Consider the following 21,406-nt stretch of genomic DNA (forward strand, 5'->3'; position numbering starts at 1 on the left):
GTGTCCCATCACAGGCCATTGGGCATATTTACCTGCTAATAATCAAAGATCAATTAATTGCCAAAATTAGGCTATCCCATCAGACCATCCCCTCCATAAACTTATCAAGCTTAGTCTTGAAGCCAGATATCCCGTGGCATCCGGGAACTGCAGGGTACCCCCGCCGCCTACAACGGTTTGGAGCTCCAGGCAGGGCCGGTGGAAGGATGTTTCGCGCCCTAGGCAAAACTTCCACCTTGCGCCCCCACCGTCCCTGAGCCTCCATCCTGAGGCGCCCCCCCCCCTCCCCGCGGCAGCTCCCCCCCTCCGCCCTGAGGCGCCCCCCGTGAGGCAGCTCCCCACCCCCCACCCTGAGGCACGCCCCCCGGCCCCAGCTCACCCCTGCCCCGCCTCCTCCCCGAGCACGCCGTGGCTGCTTCACTTCTCCCACCTCCCAGGCTTGCAGCGCCAATCAGCTTAGGCACCGCAAGCCTGGGAGGCGGGAGAAGTGAAGCAGCCACGGTGTGCTCGGGGAGGAGGCGGGGCAGGGGTGAGCTGGGGCGGGGAGTTCCCCTGCGTGCCGCCCCCCTCTCCCCTTGCTGCAGGCGGCCCTCCCTGCGCTCCACTGCCCCAGCTCCCTCCGCCTAAATGCCGGCGGCGACCGGGGCGGCCGAAGATCCGGCCGCCGCAGTTGCTGCCAAAGAAAATGGCACCCCCCAAATCCTAGCACCCTAAGCGACCGCCTAGGTCACCTAAATGGTTGCACCGGCCCTGGCTCCAGGGGCCGCCAGAGCTCCTGACTGCCGCTGGCTGAGGTCACAGAGAGTGACTAAATCATAGCCTTATTCATGGTCTTCGAGCAAGAGGCCGCAGGTTCAATCCCCCACGCAGGCCGCCTCTCTGAGGTACCTACTGAGCTCCTATTACAGCAGTACCTCAATCCACGCCCATTTCACAGCTAGGCAAGGGAGGCTCAGACACTTGTCCACTATCCCTCGGGGGCAGAGCTGGAAATCGAGTGCCAGAGAAGCGCTCTAACCACTGGACCATCCTTCCAGTGTGATTTCCTAGGCTCTGTCCCTGCCCTCTGTAGGGTTAGGAGCGCCATGTCCCTGGGTGGAATCTGTCGAGGTCTAGAGCCCGGTAGGCCGGGCTCCAGCTCATTGAAGTAGCATTACAGTAATAATACCCAGGGCTTATATAGCGCTGGCCCTCTGCAAAGCTCAGAGCGCTTTAGAAAAGAATGGGATGTGACTGATGGGGAAACTGAGGCAAGGGGAGGCAGAAATAACTTGCCAAAGCTCACCCAGAAGGCCGGAACCCGGGATAGAACCCAGGAGTCCTGACTCCCAGCCCCCACTACTCCAACCACTAGACCCCACTCCCCTCCCAGAATTGGGGAGAGAACCCAGGAGTCCTGGTTTCCCCCCGCCGCCCAACCCAATATATGGCTCCATGGAATGGGGGAGACATGGCAGAGCCCAGCAGACACCGCTCCCCACCCTGTGCCATCCACTGCCAAGCCATGGAGAGGCCTGGAGGAGGGACCGGGCTGCCTCTCCCGTGGTGCCCGGGACGGGGCTCCCCGTGCCTGGCAGGAGGAATGCGAAGGACCTTGGCCGTGTTGACAAAGGAGCCCTGGGAACAGCTGCTCCAGAATAGCTGTGCAGTGACGTGGCTTCTGAGAACCGGGCGTTGCTTCGTAAGTACACAGTGCCGGGGGGCGCCGGCTCCGATCCGGCCCCAGGGCGGGGGCCTGGCTGGCTCAGGGAGGCGGAATGGGACATGGGGTCTTTCCCCTCTAGGGGGCGCTGGCTCTGATCCGGCCCCGGGGGGGGGACTGGCTGGCTCAGGGGGGGTGGGAATAGGACCCAGGGCCTTTCCCCTCCAGGGGGCGCCGGCTCTGATCCGGCCCCAGGGGGGGGGACTGGCTGGCTCAGGGGGGGCGGGAATAGGACCCAGGGCCTTTCCCCTCCAGGGGGCGCCGGCTCTGATCCGGCCCCAGGGCGGGGGCCTGGCTGGCTCAGGGGGGGCGGGAATAGGACCCAGGGCCTTTCCCCTCCAGGGGGCGCCGGCTCTGATCCGGCCCCAGGGCGGGGGACTGGCTGGCTCAGGGGGGGCGGGAATAGGACCCAGGGCCTTTCCCCTCCAGGGGGCGCCGGCTCTGATCCGGCCCCAGGGGGGGGGGACTGGCTGGCTCAGGGGGGGCGGGAATAGGACCCAGGGCCTTTCCCCTCCAGGGGGCGCCGGCTCTGATCCGGCCCCAGGGGGGGGGGACTGGCTGGCTCAGGGGGGGCGGGAATAGGACCCAGGGCCTTTCCCCTCCAGGGGGCGCCGGCTCTGATCCGGCCCCAGGGGGGGGGGCCTGGCTGGCTCAAGAGCAGGTTGGGAAGATGGGCTGAGCATGTGCCCAGGTGAGCTTCAGAGCGGTGGCTGCGCACTTCCTCCAAGGGATGCCCAGCGGGAGGGCTGGGGAGGGGGGTGAGAATTTGCCACCTGCCGCGTGACCTTTGCGGTGTCCAAACAAGCCGGGGCATCGTGGGTGGCCGGGGAAGGCGGCTGTTTCCTCATGACCCATTAATCATTGACCACCAGCCCCCAGCCCCAGGCGTAAAGTGCAAGGGAAAGTCCAAGCCTCAGCATCTGCTGCCCTGAACGCCATGGAGCGGGCCGGCTTCGCGCTGCTGCTGCTCCTGCTGCTGCCTGCAGGTGAGGGCCTGGGTGTGCGTGGGAGCGTGTGAATGTAGGTGTGAGTACGTGTGTGTATGCATGTCTGTGTGAGCGTGTGTGTGTGTAGGTGTGAGTACGTGTGTGTATGCATGTCGGTGTGCGTGGGAGCGTGTGAATGTAGGTGTGAGTATGTGTGTGTACGCATGTCTGTGTGAGTGTGTGTGTGTGTATGTAGGTGTGAGTACGTGTGTGTATGCATGTCTGAGTGAGCGTGTGAATGTAGGTGTGAGTACGTGTGTGTATGCATGTCTGTGTGAGTGTGTGTGTGTGTATGTAGGTGTGAGTACGTGTGTGTACGCATGTCTGTGTGAGTGTGTGAATGTAGGTGTGAGTACGTGTGTGTATGCATGTCTGTGTGCGTGTGAGCGTGTGAATGTAGGTGTGAGTACGTGTGTGTACGCATGTCTGTGTGAGTGTGTGTGTGTGTATGTAGGTGTGAGTACATGTGTGTATGCATGTCAGAGTGTGTGTATGTAGGTGTGAGTACGTGTGTGTATGCATGTCTGTGTGTGTGTGAGCGTGTGAATGTAGGTGTGAGTACGTGTGTGTACGCATGTCTGTGTGAGTGTGTGTGTGTGTATGTAGGTGTGAGTACGTGTGTGTATGCATGTCTGTGTGAGTGTGTGTGTGTGTACAGTATCAGGGGGTAGCTGTGTTAGTCTGTATCCACAAAAACAACAAGGAGTCCGGTGGTACTTTAAAGACTAACAGATTTATTGGGGAATAAGCTTTCATGGGTAAAAAACCTCACTTAAGGTGCCACCGGACTCCTTGTTGCTTTTGTGTGTGTACGTGTGAGTACGTGTGTGTACACATGTATGTGTGCGTGTGAGTACGTGTGTGTGTGTGTGTGCAGAGTTGTGGGGGGTGTCGTGTGTGTGCATGTGCGAGTGTTGTGTGTGTACTTATGAGCGTGCATATTGGTGTGTCATGCCGGTCTGTGTGTGCATGTTTGTGTGTGCATGGGTGAGCTGTGCAAGGTGCATGTGTCCTTTCTCTGTAAAGGGTGGGTGGGTGTGTTTATATAGTGTGTGTTGCATAGGTGTGGGTAATGCTGTATGTTTATGTGTTTGCATAAACGTGTAACTGTGTGTTTTCAATCCGTGTGTGTAAGCGCGGCTGTGTGTTTACGTAGGTGTGTGTAGTGAGGAGCAGGTGTAGGGGGAATGTGCCAGCTCTCCTGTGTGTGTGTGTGTGTGTGTGTGTGTGTGTACTGCTGGGGGGGCTGCATATGTCTGTGTGGGTTTATATGAGCACATACATAGGAGCAGGGGGCCTGCATCCGACTGTGTGCTAACCGGTGTGCGGTGCTGTATGTGTGTTCGTACCCGTGTGTATGGGTGTCTGCATGTAGGTATGTGTCATTGCTCTATGGGTGGTTGAGTGTGTGTGTGTGTGTGTGTGTGATCCCCTGTGCTTGTGTATTCCCACCAAGGTGAGTAGATCTGGTGGGGGCGGGGGGAGGGACAGTGCACTCTGTCCGCATTGTGTTTGTGTGTGCCACACAGTGTGTATGTGCTTGCTTTTGAGTGCGTACATGAGTATCTCTTTTGTGTAACGTGAATCGGCTGTAGCCAGGGAGTCAATGGAGTCAATGGGACCAGATCCCAGCTGGGATCAAGGGCCGTAGCTCCATTGGAGTCAATGGGGCCAGATCCCAGCTGGAGTCAATGGGCCGTAGCTCCATTGGAGTCAATGGGGCCAGATCCCAGCTGGAGTCAATGGGCCGTAGCTCCATTGGAGTCAATGGGGCCAGATCCCAGCTGGGGTCAATGGGCCGTAGCTCCATTGGAGTCAATGGGGCCAGATCCCAGCTGGGGTCAATGGGCCGTAGCTCCATTGGAGTCAATGGGGCCAGATCCCAGCTGGAGTCAATGGGCCGTAGCTCCATTGCCATCCCCACCCCACACTGATCTCTGCCCCTCCCACCCTGCAGCCTCTCCCCGAGAAGATCGGATCATTGGGGGCACCGAGTGCCCAAAGTTGGGGCACCCCTGGCTGGTTCTCCTCTACTACTTTGACCAACACTACTGCTCCGGCACCCTGCTGAACCAGGACTGGGTGCTCACTGCCGCCCACTGCAAGCTGAGGTGGGGGTCAAGACAGAGGGGTGGCGGTGGGGGAAGGAGGCGGGGCCAAAGGAGCGGGGCCTGGGTGGGCAGGTTGGGGGAGCTGCTCTGCGCAGAGGCTCAGCTCAGGACACCCCAATGTACCCATCAATTCTCTATGCAGCTTCCCAGCCAGGATTGAACCCACGCCTCACCACAGTGCTCCTGGGGCTACAGTGACAACCGAACGGACGCAGGAGAGCTGGCTACCCAGCCCCATACACAGCCAGCCCCATAGACACCCAGCATCCCTCTACCAGCCCCTCCACAGCCAGCCCCATAGACACCCAGCATCCCTCTGCCAGTCCCTACACAGCCAGCCCCATAGACACCCAGCATCCCTCTACCAGCCCCTACACAGACAGCCCCATAGACACCCATCATCCCTCTACCAGCCCCTCCACAGCCAGCCCCATAGACACCCATCATCCCTCTACCAGCCCCTACACAGCCAGCCCCATAGACAGCCAGCATCCCTCTGCCAGCCCCTATACAGCCAGCCCCATAGACACCCAGCATCCCTCTACCAGCCCCTACACAGACAGCCCCATAGACACCCATCATCCCTCTGCCAGCCCCTCCACAGCCAGCCCCATAGACACCCATCATCCCTCTACCAGCCCCTACACAGCCAGCCCCATAGACAGCCAGCATCCCTCTACCAGCCCCTACACAGCCAGCCCCATAGACACCCATCATCCCTCTACCAGCCCCTACACAGCCAGCCCCATAGACACCCATCATCCCTCTGCCAGCCCCTATACAGCCAGCCCCATAGACACCCAGCATCCCTCTACCAGCCCCTACACAGCCAGCCCCATAGACACCCATCATCCCTCTACCAGCCCCTACACAGCCAGCCCCATAGACACCCATCATCCCTCTGCCAGCCCCTATACAGCCAGCCCCATAGACACCCAGCATCCCTCTACCAGCCCCATACACAGACAGCCCCATATACACCCAGCATCCCTCTGCCAGCCCCATACACAGCCAGCCCCATAGACACCCAGCATCCCTCTACCAGCCCCTACACAGCCAGCCCCATAGACACCCAGCATCCCTCTATCAGCCCCTACACAGCCAGCCCCAGACACTCATCATCCCTCTACGAGCCCCTACACAGCCAGCCCCATACACACCCATCATCCCTCTACCACCCCCTACACAGCCAGCCCCATAGACACCCATCATCCTTCTGCCAGTCCCTACACAGCCAGCCCCATAGACACCCAGCATCCCTCTGCCAGCCCCTACACAGCCAGCCCCATAGACACCCATCAACCCTCTGCCAGCCCCTACACAGCCAGCCCCATAGACACCCATTATCCCTCTACCAGCCCCATACACAGCCAGCCACATAGACACCCATAATGCCTCTACCAGCCCCATACACAGCCAGCCCCATAGACAGCCAGCATCCCTCTGCCAGCCCCTACACAGCCAGCCCCAGACACCCATCATCCCTCTACCAGCCCCTACACAGCCAGCCCCATAGACACCCAGCATCCCTCCGCCAGTCCCTACACAGTCAGCCCCATAGACACCCATCATCCCTCTACCAGCCCCATAGACAGCCAGCCCCATAGACAGCCATCATCCCTCTGCCAGCCCCTACACAGCCAGCCCCATAGACACCCATCATCCCTCTACCAGCCCCATACACAGCCAGCCCCATAGACTGCCAGCATCCCTCTACCAGCCCCATACACAGCCAGCCCCATAGACTGCCAGCATCCCTCTGCCAGCCCCTACACAGCCAGCCCCATAGACACCCAGCATCCCTCTGCCCGCCCCTACACATCCAGCCCCATAGACACCCATCATCCCTCTACCAGCCCCTACACAGCCAGCCCCATAGACACCCATCATCCCTCTACCATCCCCTTACACAGCCAGCCCCATAGACACCCAGCATCCCTTTACCAGCCCTGTACACAGCCAGCCCCATAGACACACAGCATCCCTCTACCAGCCCCTACACAGCCAGCCCCCGACAGAACCATCATCCCTCTACCAGCCCCTACACAGCCAGCCCCAGACACTCATCATCCCTCTACCAGCCCCTTACACAGCCAGCCCCATAGACACCCATCATCCCTCTACCAGCCCCGTACACAGCCAGCCCCCTACACACCCATCATCCCTCTACCAACCCCATACACAGCCAGCCCCATAGACACCCAGCATCCCTCTACCAGCCCCTACACAGCCAGCCCCATAGACACCCAGCATCCCTCTACCAGCCCCGTACACAGCTACCCCCATAGACACCCAGCATCCCTCTACCAGCCCCTACACAGCCAGCCCCAGACACTCATCATCCCTCTACGAGCCCCTACACAGCCAGCCCCATACACACCCATCATCCCTCTACCACCCCCTACACAGCCAGCCCCATAGACACCCATCATCCCTCTGCCCGCCCCTACACAGCCAGCCCCATAGACACCCATCATCCCTCTACCAGCCCCTTAGACAGCCAGCCCCATAGACAGCCATCATCCCTCTGCCAGCCCCTACACAGCCAGCCCCATAGACACCCATCATCCCTCTACCAGCCCCATACACAGCCAGCCCCATAGACTGCCAGCATCCCTCTACCAGCCCCATACACAGCCAGCCCCATAGACTGCCAGCATCCCTCTGCCAGCCCCTACACAGCCAGCCCCATAGACACCCAGCATCCCTCTGCCCGCCCCTACACATCCAGCCCCATAGACACCCATCATCCCTCTACCAGCCCCTACACAGCCAGCCCCATAGACACCCATCATCCCTCTACCATCCCCTTACACAGCCAGCCCCATAGACACCCAGCATCCCTTTACCAGCCCTGTACACAGCCAGCCCCATAGACACCCAGCATCCCTCTACCAGCCCCTACACAGCCAGCCCCCGACAGAACCATCATCCCTCTACCAGCCCCTACACAGCCAGCCCCAGACACTCATCATCCCTCTACCAGCCCCTTACACAGCCAGCCCCATAGACACCCATCATCCCTCTACCAGCCCCGTACACAGCCAGCCCCCTACACACCCATCATCCCTCTACCAACCCCATACACAGCCAGCCCCATAGACACCCAGCATCCCTCTACCAGCCCCTACACAGCCAGCCCCATAGACACCCAGCATCCCTCTACCAGCCCCGTACACAGCTACCCCCATAGACACCCGGCATCCCTCTACCAGCCCCTACACAGCCAGCCCCAGACACTCATCATCCCTCTACGAGCCCCTACACAGCCAGCCCCATACACACCCATCATCCCTCTACCACCCCCTACACAGCCAGCCCCATAGACACCCATCATCCCTCTGCCAGTCCCTACACAGCCAGCCCCATAGACACCCAGCATCCCTCTGCCAGCCCCTACACAGCCAGCCCCATAGACACCCATCAACCCTCTGCCAGCCCCTACACAGCCAGCCCCATAGACACCCATTATCCCTCTACCAGCCCCATACACAGCCAGCCCCATAGACAGCCAGCATCCCTCTGCCAGCCCCTACACAGCCAGCCCCAGACACCCATCATCCCTCTACCAGCCCCTACACAGCCAGCCCCATAGACACCCAGCATCCCTCTACCAGCCCCGTACACAGCTACCCCCATAGACACCCAGCATCCCTCTACCAGCCCCTACACAGCCAGCCCCAGACACTCATCATCCCTCTACGAGCCCCTACACAGCCAGCCCCATACACACCCATCATCCCTCTACCACCCCCTACACAGCCAGCCCCATAGACACCCATCATCCCTCTGCCCGCCCCTACACAGCCAGCCCCATAGACACCCATCATCCCTCTACCAGCCCCTTAGACAGCCAGCCCCATAGACAGCCATCATCCCTCTGCCAGCCCCTACACAGCCAGCCCCATAGACACCCATCATCCCTCTACCAGCCCCATACACAGCCAGCCCCATAGACTGCCAGCATCCCTCTACCAGCCCCATACACAGCCAGCCCCATAGACTGCCAGCATCCCTCTGCCAGCCCCTACACAGCCAGCCCCATAGACACCCAGCATCCCTCTGCCCGCCCCTACACATCCAGCCCCATAGACACCCATCATCCCTCTACCAGCCCCTACACAGCCAGCCCCATAGACACCCATCATCCCTCTACCATCCCCTTACACAGCCAGCCCCATAGACACCCAGCATCCCTTTACCAGCCCTGTACACAGCCAGCCCCATAGACACCCAGCATCCCTCTACCAGCCCCTACACAGCCAGCCCCCGACAGAACCATCATCCCTCTACCAGCCCCTACACAGCCAGCCCCAGACACTCATCATCCCTCTACCAGCCCCTTACACAGCCAGCCCCATAGACACCCATCATCCCTCTACCAGCCCCGTACACAGCCAGCCCCCTACACACCCATCATCCCTCTACCAACCCCATACACAGCCAGCCCCATAGACACCCAGCATCCCTCTACCAGCCCCTACACAGCCAGCCCCATAGACACCCAGCATCCCTCTACCAGCCCCGTACACAGCTACCCCCATAGACACCCGGCATCCCTCTACCAGCCCCTACACAGCCAGCCCCAGACACTCATCATCCCTCTACGAGCCCCTACACAGCCAGCCCCATACACACCCATCATCCCTCTACCACCCCCTACACAGCCAGCCCCATAGACACCCATCATCCCTCTGCCAGTCCCTACACAGCCAGCCCCATAGACACCCAGCATCCCTCTGCCAGCCCCTACACAGCCAGCCCCATAGACACCCATCAACCCTCTGCCAGCCCCTACACAGCCAGCCCCATAGACACCCATTATCCCTCTACCAGCCCCATACACAGCCAGCCCCATAGACAGCCAGCATCCCTCTGCCAGCCCCTACACAGCCAGCCCCAGACACCCATCATCCCTCTACCAGCCCCTACACAGCCAGCCCCATAGACACCCAGCATCCCTCCGCCAGTCCCTACACAGCCAGCCCCATAGACACCCAGCATCCCTCTGCCCGCCCCTACACAGCCAGCCCCATAGACACCCATCATCCCTCTACCAGCCCCATAGACAGCCAGCCCCATAGACAGCCATCATCCCTCTGCCAGCCCCTACACAGCCAGCCCCATAGACACCCATCATCCTTCTGCCAGCCCCTACACAGCCAGCCCCATAGACACCCATCATCCCTCTACCAGCCCCATACACAGCCAGCCCCATAGACTGCCAGCATCCCTCTGCCAGCCCCTACACAGCCAGACCCATAGACACCCATCATCCCTCTACCAGCCCCTACACAGCCAGCCCCATAGACACCCAGCATCCCTCTGCCCCCCCCTACACATCCAGCCCCATAGACACCCATCATCCCTCTACCAGCCCCTACACAGCCAGCCCCATAGACACCCATCATCCCTCTACCATCCCCTTACACAGCCAGCCCCATAGACACCCAGCATCCCTTTACCAGCCCTGTACACAGCCAGCCCCATAGACACCCAGCATCCCTCTACCAGCCCCTACACAGCCAGCCCCCGACAGAACCATCATCCCTCTACCAGCCCCTACACAGCCAGCCCCAGACACTCATCATCCCTCTACCAGCCCCTACACAGCCAGCCCCATAGACACCCAGCATCCCTCTACCAGCCCCGTACACAGCTACCCCCATAGACACCCAGCATCCCTCTACCATCCCATACACAGCCAGCCACATAGACAGCCAGCATCCCTCTGCCAGCCCCTACACAGCCAGCCCCATAGACACCCATCATCCCTCTACCAGCCCCATAGACAGCCAGCCCCATAGACAGCCAGCATCCCTCTGCCAGCCCCTACACAGCCAGCCCCATAGACACCCATCATCCCTCTACCAGCCCCTACACAGCCAGCCCCATAGACACCCAGCATCCCTCCGCCAGTCCCTACACAGCCAGCCCCATAGACACCCAGCATCCCTCTGCCCGCCCCTACACAGCCAGCCCCATAGACACCCATCATCCCTCTACCAGCCCCATAGACAGCCAGCCCCATAGACAGCCATCATCCCTCTGCCAGCCCCTACACAGCCAGCCCCATAGACACCCATCATCCTTCTGCCAGCCCCTACACAGCCAGCCCCATAGACACCCATCATCCCTCTACCAGCCCCATACACAGCCAGCCCCATACACAGCCATCATCCCTCTGCCAGTCCCTATACAGCCAGCCCCATAGACACCCATCATCCCTCTACCAGCCCCATACACAGCCAGCCCCATACACAGCCATCATCCCTCTGCCAGCCCCTACACAGCCAGCCCCATAGACACCCATCATCCCTCTGCCAGTCCCTACACAGCCAGCCCCATAGACACCCATCATCCTTCTACCAGCCCCTACACAGCCAGCCCCATAGACACCCATCATCCCTCTACCAGCCCCTTACACAGCCAGCCCCATAGACACCCATCATCCCTCTACCAGCCCCTTACACAGCCAGCCCCATAGACACCGAGCATCCCTCTACCAGCCCTGTACACAGCCAGCCCCATAGACACCCAGCATCCCTCTACCAGCCCCTACACAGCCAGCCCCCGACAGAACCATCATCCCTCTACCAGCCCCTACACAGCCAGCCCCAGACACTCATCATCCCTCTACCAGCCCCTTACACAGCCAGCCCCATAGACACCCATCATCCCTCTACCAGCCCCGTACACAGCCAGCCCCCTACACACCCATCATCCCTCTACCAACCCCATACACAGCCAGCCCCATAGACACACAGCATCCCTCTACCAGCCCCTACACAGCCAGCCCCATAGACACCCAGCATCCCTCTACCAGCCCCGTACACAGTATGTATGGGGATGGAGAGATGATACATAGATTTTCAGGTGTGTACACGGATAGATAGATAGATAGATAGATAGATAGATAGATAGATAGATAGATAGATAGATAGATAGATAGATGGGGTGTATGGAGATAGATAGATAGATAGATAGATAGATAGATAGATAGATAGATGGGGTGTATGGAGATAGATAGATAGATAGATAGATAGATAGATAGATAGATAGAGGGGGTGTATGGAGATAGATAGATAGAGGGGGTGTATGGAGATAGATAGATAGATAGATAGATAGATAGATAGATAGATAGATAGATAGATAGATATAGGGGATGTATGGAGATAGATAGATAGATAGATAGATAGAGGGGGTGGATGGGGATAGATAGATAGATAGAGGGGATGTATGGAGATAGATAGATAGATAGATAGATAGATAGATAGATAGATAGATAGATAGATAGATAGATAGAGGGGGTGGATGGGGATAGATAGATAGATAGAGGGGATGTATGGAGATAGATAGATAGATAGATAATTGGGCACGTAGGTGGGTCAGTTGGAAGATAGCTTGGTAGGGAGGTAAGAGGGTAGGGAGATAGGTGGGTAGGGAGGTTGGTTGGTAGGTAGACAGGTTGGTAGGTGGGTCAGTCGGAAGGTAAGTTTGGTAGGAAGGTAAGAGGGTAGGGAGGTTGTTGGGTAGGGAAGCAGGTTGGTATGTGGGTCAGTGGGAAGTTAGGTTGGAAGGGAGGTAAGTGGGGGAGTTTTGGAGCTGGGGGGGAGGGGGGAGGGGGGATTAGTGGGGTCAGTGGGAGGGCTGAGAGAGAGCTGGGGGGGGATCACTGGGGTCAGTGGGGGGGCTGAGTCAGAGCTGGAGAGAAGCTGCAGGGTTTGGGGAGCTGTAAGGCCTGAGGGAGCTTCAGGGTCTCGGGAGCTGTGGGGTTGGCTGCGGGGTCTGCAGAGTTCCGGGGGCTGCAGGGTCTGAGGAGAGCCTGGGGGGGCTGTGGGGCTGTGGGGCCTGGGGGGGCTGTGAGGCCTGGGGGGGGCTGTGGGCCTCGTTGTTGCAGGGGCTGGGGTGGACTCTGAGGCATGGGGGTTTTGGGGGGCTGGGAGGGGCTGGGGGACCTGGTTGGGTTGCCAACTTTCTAATCGCACAAAACCAAACATCCTAGCCCCGCCCCTTCCCTGAGGCCCTGCCCTGCGCTCACTACAAGCCCCCTCCCTCGGTGGCTCGCTCTCCCCCACCCTCACTCACTTTCACTGGGCTGGGGCAGGAGGTTGGGGTGTGGGAGGGGGCGAGGGCTCTGTCTGGGGGTGCAGGCTCTGGGGTGGGGCCGGGGATGAGGGTTTTGGGGTGCAGGAGGGGGCTCTGGGTTTGGGGGGGCCTCAGCAGCTGCCAGCAGGTCCGACTCGTAGGTGGAGACACGGCAGGCGGCTCTCGCCCGCAGGCACCGCCCTCCCAGCTCCCATTGGTTGGGAACTGCAACCAATGGGAGTGTGGAGCCGGTGCTTGGGGTGGGAGTAGCGTGCGGAGCCCCGTGGCCCCTCCGCCTAGGAGCCGGACCTGCTGGCAGCTTCCAGCGAGCAGCGCGGAGCCAGGACAGGCAGGGACTAGCCTGCCTTAGCCCCGCAGCACCGCTGACCGGACTTTTAACGGCCCAGTCCGCGGTGTTGACCAGAGCCACCAGGGGCCCTTTTCGACTGGGTGTTCCAGTCGAAAACCGGACACCTGGTCACCCTAGGGCCTGGGGGAGCTGTGGGGCCTGGGTGGGCTGGGGGAGCTGGGTGTTGTGGGGGCTGGGGAGGACTCTGGGGGCTTCGGGGCTGTGGGGGCTGGGTGTTGTGGGGGCTGAAGAGGACTCTGGGGCCTGGGTGTTGGGGGGCTGGGGAGCCTGGGGGTTGGAAGGCTGGGGGGCTGGGGAGGACTCTGGGGCCTGAGAGGTGCTTGGGCTGGGCCTGGCCGGCAGCCCGGGACTCTCTGTCCTCTGTCCTTAGTCACATCCAGGTGCGCCTAGGGGAGCACAGCCGTGGAACTAGCTCGGGGAACGAGCAGTTCTCCGCCGCCCAGGAAATCATCCCCCACCCCGGATTCCGCGCCCTCAGCGCCGGCAGCCGGGACTACGAGAATGACATCATGCTGCTCCGCCTGTCACCCCCGGCCGTCTACACTGACTACGTGCAGCCCCTGGCACTGACTGACTGCTGCCCCCAAGAAGGGACCCACTGCACCGTGATGGGATGGGGCACCACCACCAGCCCCGCTGGTAGCAGACCCCAGTCCTGCTGTGGGATAGCAGGGGCTGTGGGTCAGGAGTGAGGGGCACTGGCAGAGCTGGGTGGGGGGAGCCCAGGGCTGGGCTAGCAGGGGCTGCGGGTTGGGAGTGAGGGGCACCAGCAGAGCTGGGGGGTGGCAGGGCTGGGATAGCAGGGGGCTGTGGGTCGGGATTGAGGGGCATGCTACCCTCCCTCCCCCACGGCCTTGGCCAGCCCTCGTGGGAAACTGTCACCCCTTCCCTTCCAGAGACGTACCCTGATGTTCCCCAGTGCTTGGACGTCAATATTCTCTCCAATACCATCTGCCAGGATGCGTACCCCGAGAAAGTGACTGAGAACATGCTCTGCGCTGGGGTGCTGGAGGGGGGCAAAGACTCCTGCCAGGTGAGGGGGGCTTCTCCTGGGGCCATCCCATGGGCAGATGGAGAACGAGGTTTGGGGACACTGGCATGGCAGTGGCTCCATGGTGTGCCGTGGCTCCATGGTGTGCCGTGGCTCCATGTGGCTGTGTCTCTGTGGCTCTGCATGGCACGGTGGGGCTGTCTCCATAGCAAGGTGTGGCTGCATCTCTGTGGCTCTGCGTGGGGCAGCTGCTGCTCCGTGGCCCCGTGGGGCGTGGCTGCCTTTCCACAGTGCCGCGTGGCACGCTTTGGCTGCATCTCCTGGCTCTCCATGGCGTGGCTGCGTCTCTGTGGCTCTACATGGCGTGGCATGGCTACATCTCCATAGCGTGGTGTGGCTGCGTCTCCGTGGCTCTGCGTGGCCTGGCTGGGTCTCCGTGGTGTGGCCTGGCTGTCTCTGTTGCCCCGCATACCGTGGCTGACCTGTGACTTTTCTGTGACATCTCCGCAGGGTGACTCCGGCGGGCCCCTGGTCTGTAACAGGAAGCTGCAGGGCCTGGTTTCCTGGGGAGATCACCCCTGCGCCCAGCCCAACAAGCCTGGGGTCTACACCAGCATCTGCAAATACCTAGCCTGGATCCAGGAGACCATCGGGGGGAAGTGATGGCCCCGGGGGCTGGGACTGGGGCCAGGTGGGGCAAAGGGGGTAATTACTGACCCCAGCCTGGAGCTGGGTTCAGGAACGACCGAGACGCAATAAATCATCTGGAACTCACCTCTCCTGCCCTGGCTGCTCTGCAAAGCCCCCTTGAATAGGGCAGCATTTATAGTCTCTGGCCCCAGGCAGGGACTGGCTGGCTCAGGGGGGCGGGGAATGGGACATGGGGCCTTTTCCCTCTAGGGGGCGCCGGCTCTGATCCAGCCCTAGGGAGGGGGGCTGGTTGGCTAAGGAGTGTGGGGAATGGGACCTGAGACCTTTACCATCTAGGGGGTGCCGGCTCTGATCCAGCCCTAGGGAGGGGGGCTGGCTGCCTGGCTGGCTCATGGGGTGGGGAATGGGACCTGGGGCCTTTTCCCTCTAGGAGGTGCCGGTTCCGATCCGGCCCCATCCCCACAGTCAGAGGGCCACCTTCAAAACGTTGCTTAAAACGGGGGCCCAGCCCCTGTTTGACCCCCACAAGTGGGAGGGCTTTTGGGGTGAAATGCCCTGCAGGGCTATGCTCCAGGCCCTTTGCATCGCCCGCCTGGGCGCACTGGGTCTTGGCCTTTCGTTTTCCAACAGGTTGGGCTCTCGGTTGGGCCAGGAGGGGAATGTCACGCGCCCAACCACCGGGATCTGGTATCCATTGTGTGCGTTGGACCCTCCCTCGCTCCCCAGCCGGCGGCATTTCTCGCTGGGTTTGGGGCCACATGGGGCTGTGAAGTACCAGATGCTAAAATTCTGGCCTCTACGTGCCCCCGCCCCACTAGAATCCTTCCAATGAGCCTCTGCCCATCAACTCCTGCCTCCTAGCAGCCTCCTCAGCTAGGCACAGAAGATCCACCACTTCCCCCTCATTATTGACCCCATCTGATACGTTCCCGATTGCCCTCCTCCACTATGGACCCCACTTGGTACATGCCCCCACTGCCTCCCTCTGCCATGGACCCCACTTGGTATGTCCCCTCACTACCCTCCCCCTCTATGGGCCTCACTTGGTACATGCCCCCACTGCCTCCCTCTGCCATGGACCCCACTTGGTATGTCCCCTCACTACCCTCCCCCTCTATGGGCCTCACTTGGTACATGCCCCCACTGCCTCCCTCTGCCATGGACCCCACTTGGTATGTCCCCTCACTACCCTCCCCCTCTATGGGCCTCACTTGGTACATGCCCCACTATTCCCCCCCTGCTATTGACCCCATATGCTACATCCCCCATTGCCCCCCTCCGCTATGGACCCCACTTGGTACGTGCCCCTTGCCCTGAGGGCCACAGCAAAAGTCACACACCCAATTCCCACCACCTAGGCATTGGTGCAACACACAGGGAAACTGAGGCACACACGGTATTAGTATAGGACAGTAACACTTACATGCAACATAACAAGGTGAATAAAACCCCATTGTGTCACATCTCTTTGTCTCCCCTCTCCGAGACTGAACTGAGCGGGGCCACTTAAGCCAGTGGCCTGGGGAAGTTCCGACCCCCCTCTCCAGGACAAAGCATCTGCTATAACGCTGGCACTCCCCTTCACATGGACCACCTCCATGTCATAATCCTGAAGCTGGAGACTCCACCTCAGGAGCTTGGCATTGGCCCCTTTCATCAGGTGTAGCCACGTCAGGGGAGAGTGGTCAGTGCACACAGTGAAGCGCCGCCCAAATAGATACGGCTGCAGCTTTTTAAGGGCCCATGGCCAGGCATTGCTTCTCTATGGCCGCATAGTGCTGCTCCCGGGGAAGCAGCTTCTTGCTCAGGTACACGATGGGATGTCTCTCCTCCTTCTCATTAACCTGCATCAGCACCGTGCCCAGCCCTGTGTCTGAGGCGTCAGTGAACACCATGAAGGGCTTGTCAAAGTCTGGGTTTACCAGCACTGGATCCCTGACCAGCGCCTCCTTCAGAGCATAGCGAGCCCTCTGGCACTGCTCGGTCCAGACCACCTTGCCTGGCTTATCTTTCTTACATAGCTCAGTGATGGGGGCGGCTATGGAGCGAAAGTGGGGCACAAACCTCCGGTAGTGCCCCGCCATCCCAATAAAGGTCTGGACCTGTTTCTTAGACTGGGGAGAGGGCCAGTCACTCAGGTATGACACCTCTGCCATCCCCATCTTGCACTTCCCAGCTTTTATAGTCAGTCCTGCATCCTGGAGCCAGTCCAGCATTTGTTTAACCTGGGACACAAGATCCTCCCAGGTCTGGCTAAAAACACAGATATGAATATATGCCAGGGCAAAATTCTCCATCCCCTCAAGTAACCAGAGTGCTGACTGACCTCATATGGAGCAGTTCCAGAGCATTGGTCCTGTGACTCCGTAACAACTGGTGGCAGAAGTGGGATGAACTGAGCATCCTGCAGTAAGTGACAGGGGACCAGTAAAACTAAGGGGGATTAGCGAGAGACAGGCATGCTGAAGGCTCAGAGAGGTGCAGTTCCAGGAGGCGGAGGAGCCTACAGTTTAACCCCGAGAGAGAGTGGACCCCCGAGAAGGGCTGTTGCACTGAAGGGGTTCCTCCCAGGGATCATGGGGAGCTGAGAGAGCCCAGGCCTGTGAGTCTGTGACAACTTGGGAACAGCGTGGAGATGGCCTATAAGCATCTCCTTAATAAGGACCTTGTAGAGCTGTGCAGAGAGAGAGAGGGCTGCACCTTGGAAAGCTCACCAAGGTGCAGCTAATTGCTCAGTTGGAAGAGGAGGATCGCTCTAAGGAGCCAGGTCCTGACCCAGCTGGGGCCGTAAGAGAGGCTGGGAGTAGCCAGGCAACACCAGGGCCCATATCGGTTCCTGACCCAGCTGGGGCCATGAGGTAGGCTGGGAGCAGCTGGGTGTCCCAAAGACCCATGTCCCCGACCAGCAGGGGGTCTCCACCGGGTTCCCCATCGGTGGATCTGAGACGGATGGAATTGGAGCTGAGATTGAAGGAGTCAGAGGACCATGAGAGGCAGGGAAGGCATGAAGCAGAACAGCAAGAGAGACAGGCAGCAGGAACTAGTGATGGCTGAGCTGAGAGGCAGAAGGACCCGTCCAGGGATGAGTGGGGATGGACCCCAAGGTGCCAATTCTGCAGGGAACCTCGACACTAAATTGCTGCCCCAGGTTAAGGAGGGGGGGGATATAGATGCCCGTCTTGCGGCCTTTGGGAAGGCTGGCAATTAGAACCAGGTTGGCCCTGCGGAAAGGCTCTGGTGTCCAGCCCCTTCCTGGTCCCAAGGCCATATAGCTGTTTAGCCAGATGGGTGGGGGGCAGACTGGCTCTCACTCCTGGCCCCAGCATATATGTCTGCGCGGACTCTCCTGGGCTCAGGCCCCTCAGACCCCCAGTGGGAGCGGAAGGTGGTGGTCAATGGGGAGACATTCCTGGGGTGGCGAGACCCTGGGACAGAGAGAACTGTTGTCAGGCCCCGGGTGGTGCAGCCGCAGATGCTGAGGGGCTGTGTGACCTGGGTGAAGGTCCCCGGGATGAAGCCCCTCGCCCTGCCTATGGCCCGGATCTCTGTGCAGACCCAGGAGGGGTCGGGCTGGCTGGTCGTTGGGGTTCTCCAAGGTATCGGCTGTGACGTCCTGTTGGGGGGTGACTGTGTCTCTTTGGGACAGGATCCAGGCCCTGCTCCTGTAATGGCCGAGGATTCAAATTTGAATCCAGGGAAACAATTGTCTGAGACTGAAGCGGTCAGTGAAAATGCAAATGACCTGGCTGGCAGGGAGGAGGAGCTGCTGGGCTCAGGATACCTGCCTGTCTGTAACCAGAGCCCTGGAGCTGAGTGGGGCAGAGAGATACTTCTCACCCCTCTGTACACGGGGCAGGTGGCTCACGCTGGCTCTGATGCTGTGAGCAAAGCAGCGGGCTTGCTGCCTAGTGAGGAGGGCTTTAAACTAGGTTCACCGGGGGAAGGAGACCAAAGCCCTGAGGTAAGTGGGGAAATGGGATCCTGGGAGGAAGCACAAGCAGGAGAGCGCAAGAGGGGAGGACTCCTGTCTCATATTGAGAAAGCAGGACGATCAGTGAGTTATCTTAAGTGCCTATACACAAATGCAAGAAGCCTGGGAAACAAGCAGGGAGAACTGGAAGTCCTGGCACAGTCAGGGAACTATGATGCGATTGGAATAACAGAGACTTGGTGGGATAACTCACATGACTGGAGTACTATCATGGATGGATATAAACTGTTCAGGAAGGACAGGCAGGGCAGAAAAGGTGGGGGAGTTGCGTTGTATGTAAGAGAGGAGTATGACTGCTCAGAGCTCTGGTATGAAACTGCAGAAAAACCTGAGTGTCTCTGGATAAAGTTGAGAAGTGTGAGCAACAAGGGTGATGTCGTGGTCGGAGTCTGCTATAGACCACCAGACCAGGGGGATGAGGTGGACGAGGCTTTCTTCTGGCAACTAGCAGAAGTTGCTAGATTGCAGGCCCTGGTTCTCATGGGAGACTTTAATCACCCTGATATCTGCTGGGAGAGCAATACAGCAGTGCACAGACAATCCAGGAAGTTTTTGGAAAGTGTAGGGGACAATTTCCTGGTGCAAGTGCTGGAGGAACCAACTAGGGGCAGAGCTTTTCTTGACCTGCTCCCACAAACAGGGAAGAATTAGCAGGGGAAGCAAAAGTGGATGGGAACCTGGGAGGCAGTGACCATGAGATGGTCGAGTTCAGGATCCTGACACAAGGAAGAAAGGAGAGCAGCAGAATACGGACCCTGGACTTCAGAAAAGTAGACTTTGATTCCCTCAGGGACCAGATGGGCAGGATCCCCTGGGAGAATAACATGAAGGGCAAAAGAGTCCAGGAGAGCTGCCTGTATTTTAAAGAATCCTTATTGCGGTTGCAGGAACAAACCATCCCGATGTGTAGAAAGAATAGTAAATATGGCAGGCGACCAGCTTGGCTAAACAGTGAAATCCTTGCTAATCTTAAACGCAAAAAAGAAGCTTACAAGAAGTGGAAGATTGGACAAATGACCAGGGAGGAATATAAAAATATTGCTCAGGCATGCAGGAGTGAAATCAGGAAGGCCAAATCACACTTGGAGTTGCAGCTAGCAAGAGATGTTAAGAGTAACAAGAAGGGTTTCTTCAGGTATGTTAGCAACAAGAAGAAAGTTAAGGAAAGTGTGGGACCCTTACTGAATGAGGGAGGCAACCTAGTGACTGAGGATGTGGAAAAAGCTAATGTACTCAATGATTTTTTTGCCTCTGTCTTCACAAACAAGGTCAGCTCCCAGACTGCTGCACTGGGCAGCACAATATGGGGAGAAGGTGACCAGCCCTCTGTGGAGAAAGAAGTGGTTCGGGACTATTTAGAAAAACTGGACGTGCACAAGTCCATGGGGCCGGATGCGCTGCATCCGAGGGTGCTAAAGGAGTTGGCGGATGAGATTGCAGAGCCATTAGCCATTATTTTTGAAAACTCATGGCGATCGGGGGAGGTCCCGGATGACTGGAAAAAGGCTAATGTAGTGCCCATCTTTAAAAAAGGGAAGAAGGAGGATCCGGGGAACTACAGGCCAGTCAGCCTCACCTCAGTCCCTGGAAAAATCATGGAGCAGGTCCTCAAGGAATCAATTATGAAACACTTAGAGGAGAGAAAAGTGATCAGGAACAGTCAGCATGGATTCACCAAGGGGAAGTCATGCCTGACTAACCTAATTGCCTTCTATGATGAGATAACTGGCTCTGTGGATGAGGGGAAAGCAGTGGATGTGTTATTCCTTGACTTTAGCAAAGCTTTTGATACGGTCTCCCACAGTATTCTTGCCGCCAAGTTAAAGAAGTATGGGCTGGATGAATGGACTGTAAGGTGGATAGAAAGCTGGCTAGATCGTCGGGCTCAACGGGTAGTGATCAATGGCTCCATGTCTAGTTGGCAGCCAGTTTCAAGCGGAGTGCCCCAAGGGTCGGTCCTAGGGCCGGTTTTGTTTAATATCTTTATTAATGATCTGGAGGATGGAGTGGACTGCACTCTCAGCAAGTTTGCCGATGACACTAAACTAAGAGGCGTGGTAGATACACTAGAGGGTAGGGATCGGATACAGAGGGACCTAGACAAATTAGAGGATTGGGCCAAAAGAAACCTGATGAGGTTCAACAAGGACAAGTGCAGAGTCCTGCACTTAGGACGGAAGAATCCTATGCACCGCTACAGACTCGGGACCGAATGGCTAGGTAGCAGTTCTGCAGAAAAGGACCTAGGGGTCACAGTGGACGAGAAGCTGGATATGAGTCAACAGTGTGCTCTTGTTGCCAAGAAGGCTAACGGCATTTTGGGCTGTATAAGTAGGGGCATTGCCAGCAGATCGAGGGACGTGATCGTTCCCCTTTATTCAACATTGGTGAGGCCTCCTCTGGAGTACTGTGTCCAGTTTTGGGCCCCACACTACAAGAAGGATGTGGAAAAATTGGAAAGAGTCCAGCGGAGGGCAACAAAAATGGTTAGGGGTCTGGGGCGCATGACTTATGAG

At 58.7% G+C, this 21,406-nt stretch overlaps 1 protein-coding gene across 1 annotated transcript; it reads left to right on the forward strand.

Moving 5' to 3' along the window:
- The first annotated feature begins 2,639 nt into the window (after nt 1-2,639).
- On the forward strand, nt 2,640-14,911 carry LOC135892473 (trypsin-like). Its single transcript, XM_065420261.1, has 5 exons — nt 2,640-2,688; nt 4,646-4,799; nt 13,628-13,896; nt 14,154-14,290; nt 14,759-14,911. Exons 1-5 carry the CDS (start codon nt 2,640-2,642, stop codon nt 14,909-14,911), a joined length of 762 nt encoding a protein of 253 aa, XP_065276333.1.
- The last annotated feature ends 6,495 nt before the right edge of the window (nt 14,912-21,406 follow it).

This window comes from Emys orbicularis, chromosome 20, assembly GCF_028017835.1.
Source record: "Emys orbicularis isolate rEmyOrb1 chromosome 20, rEmyOrb1.hap1, whole genome shotgun sequence".
In the NCBI taxonomy this organism is placed as follows: domain Eukaryota; kingdom Metazoa; phylum Chordata; order Testudines; family Emydidae; genus Emys; species Emys orbicularis.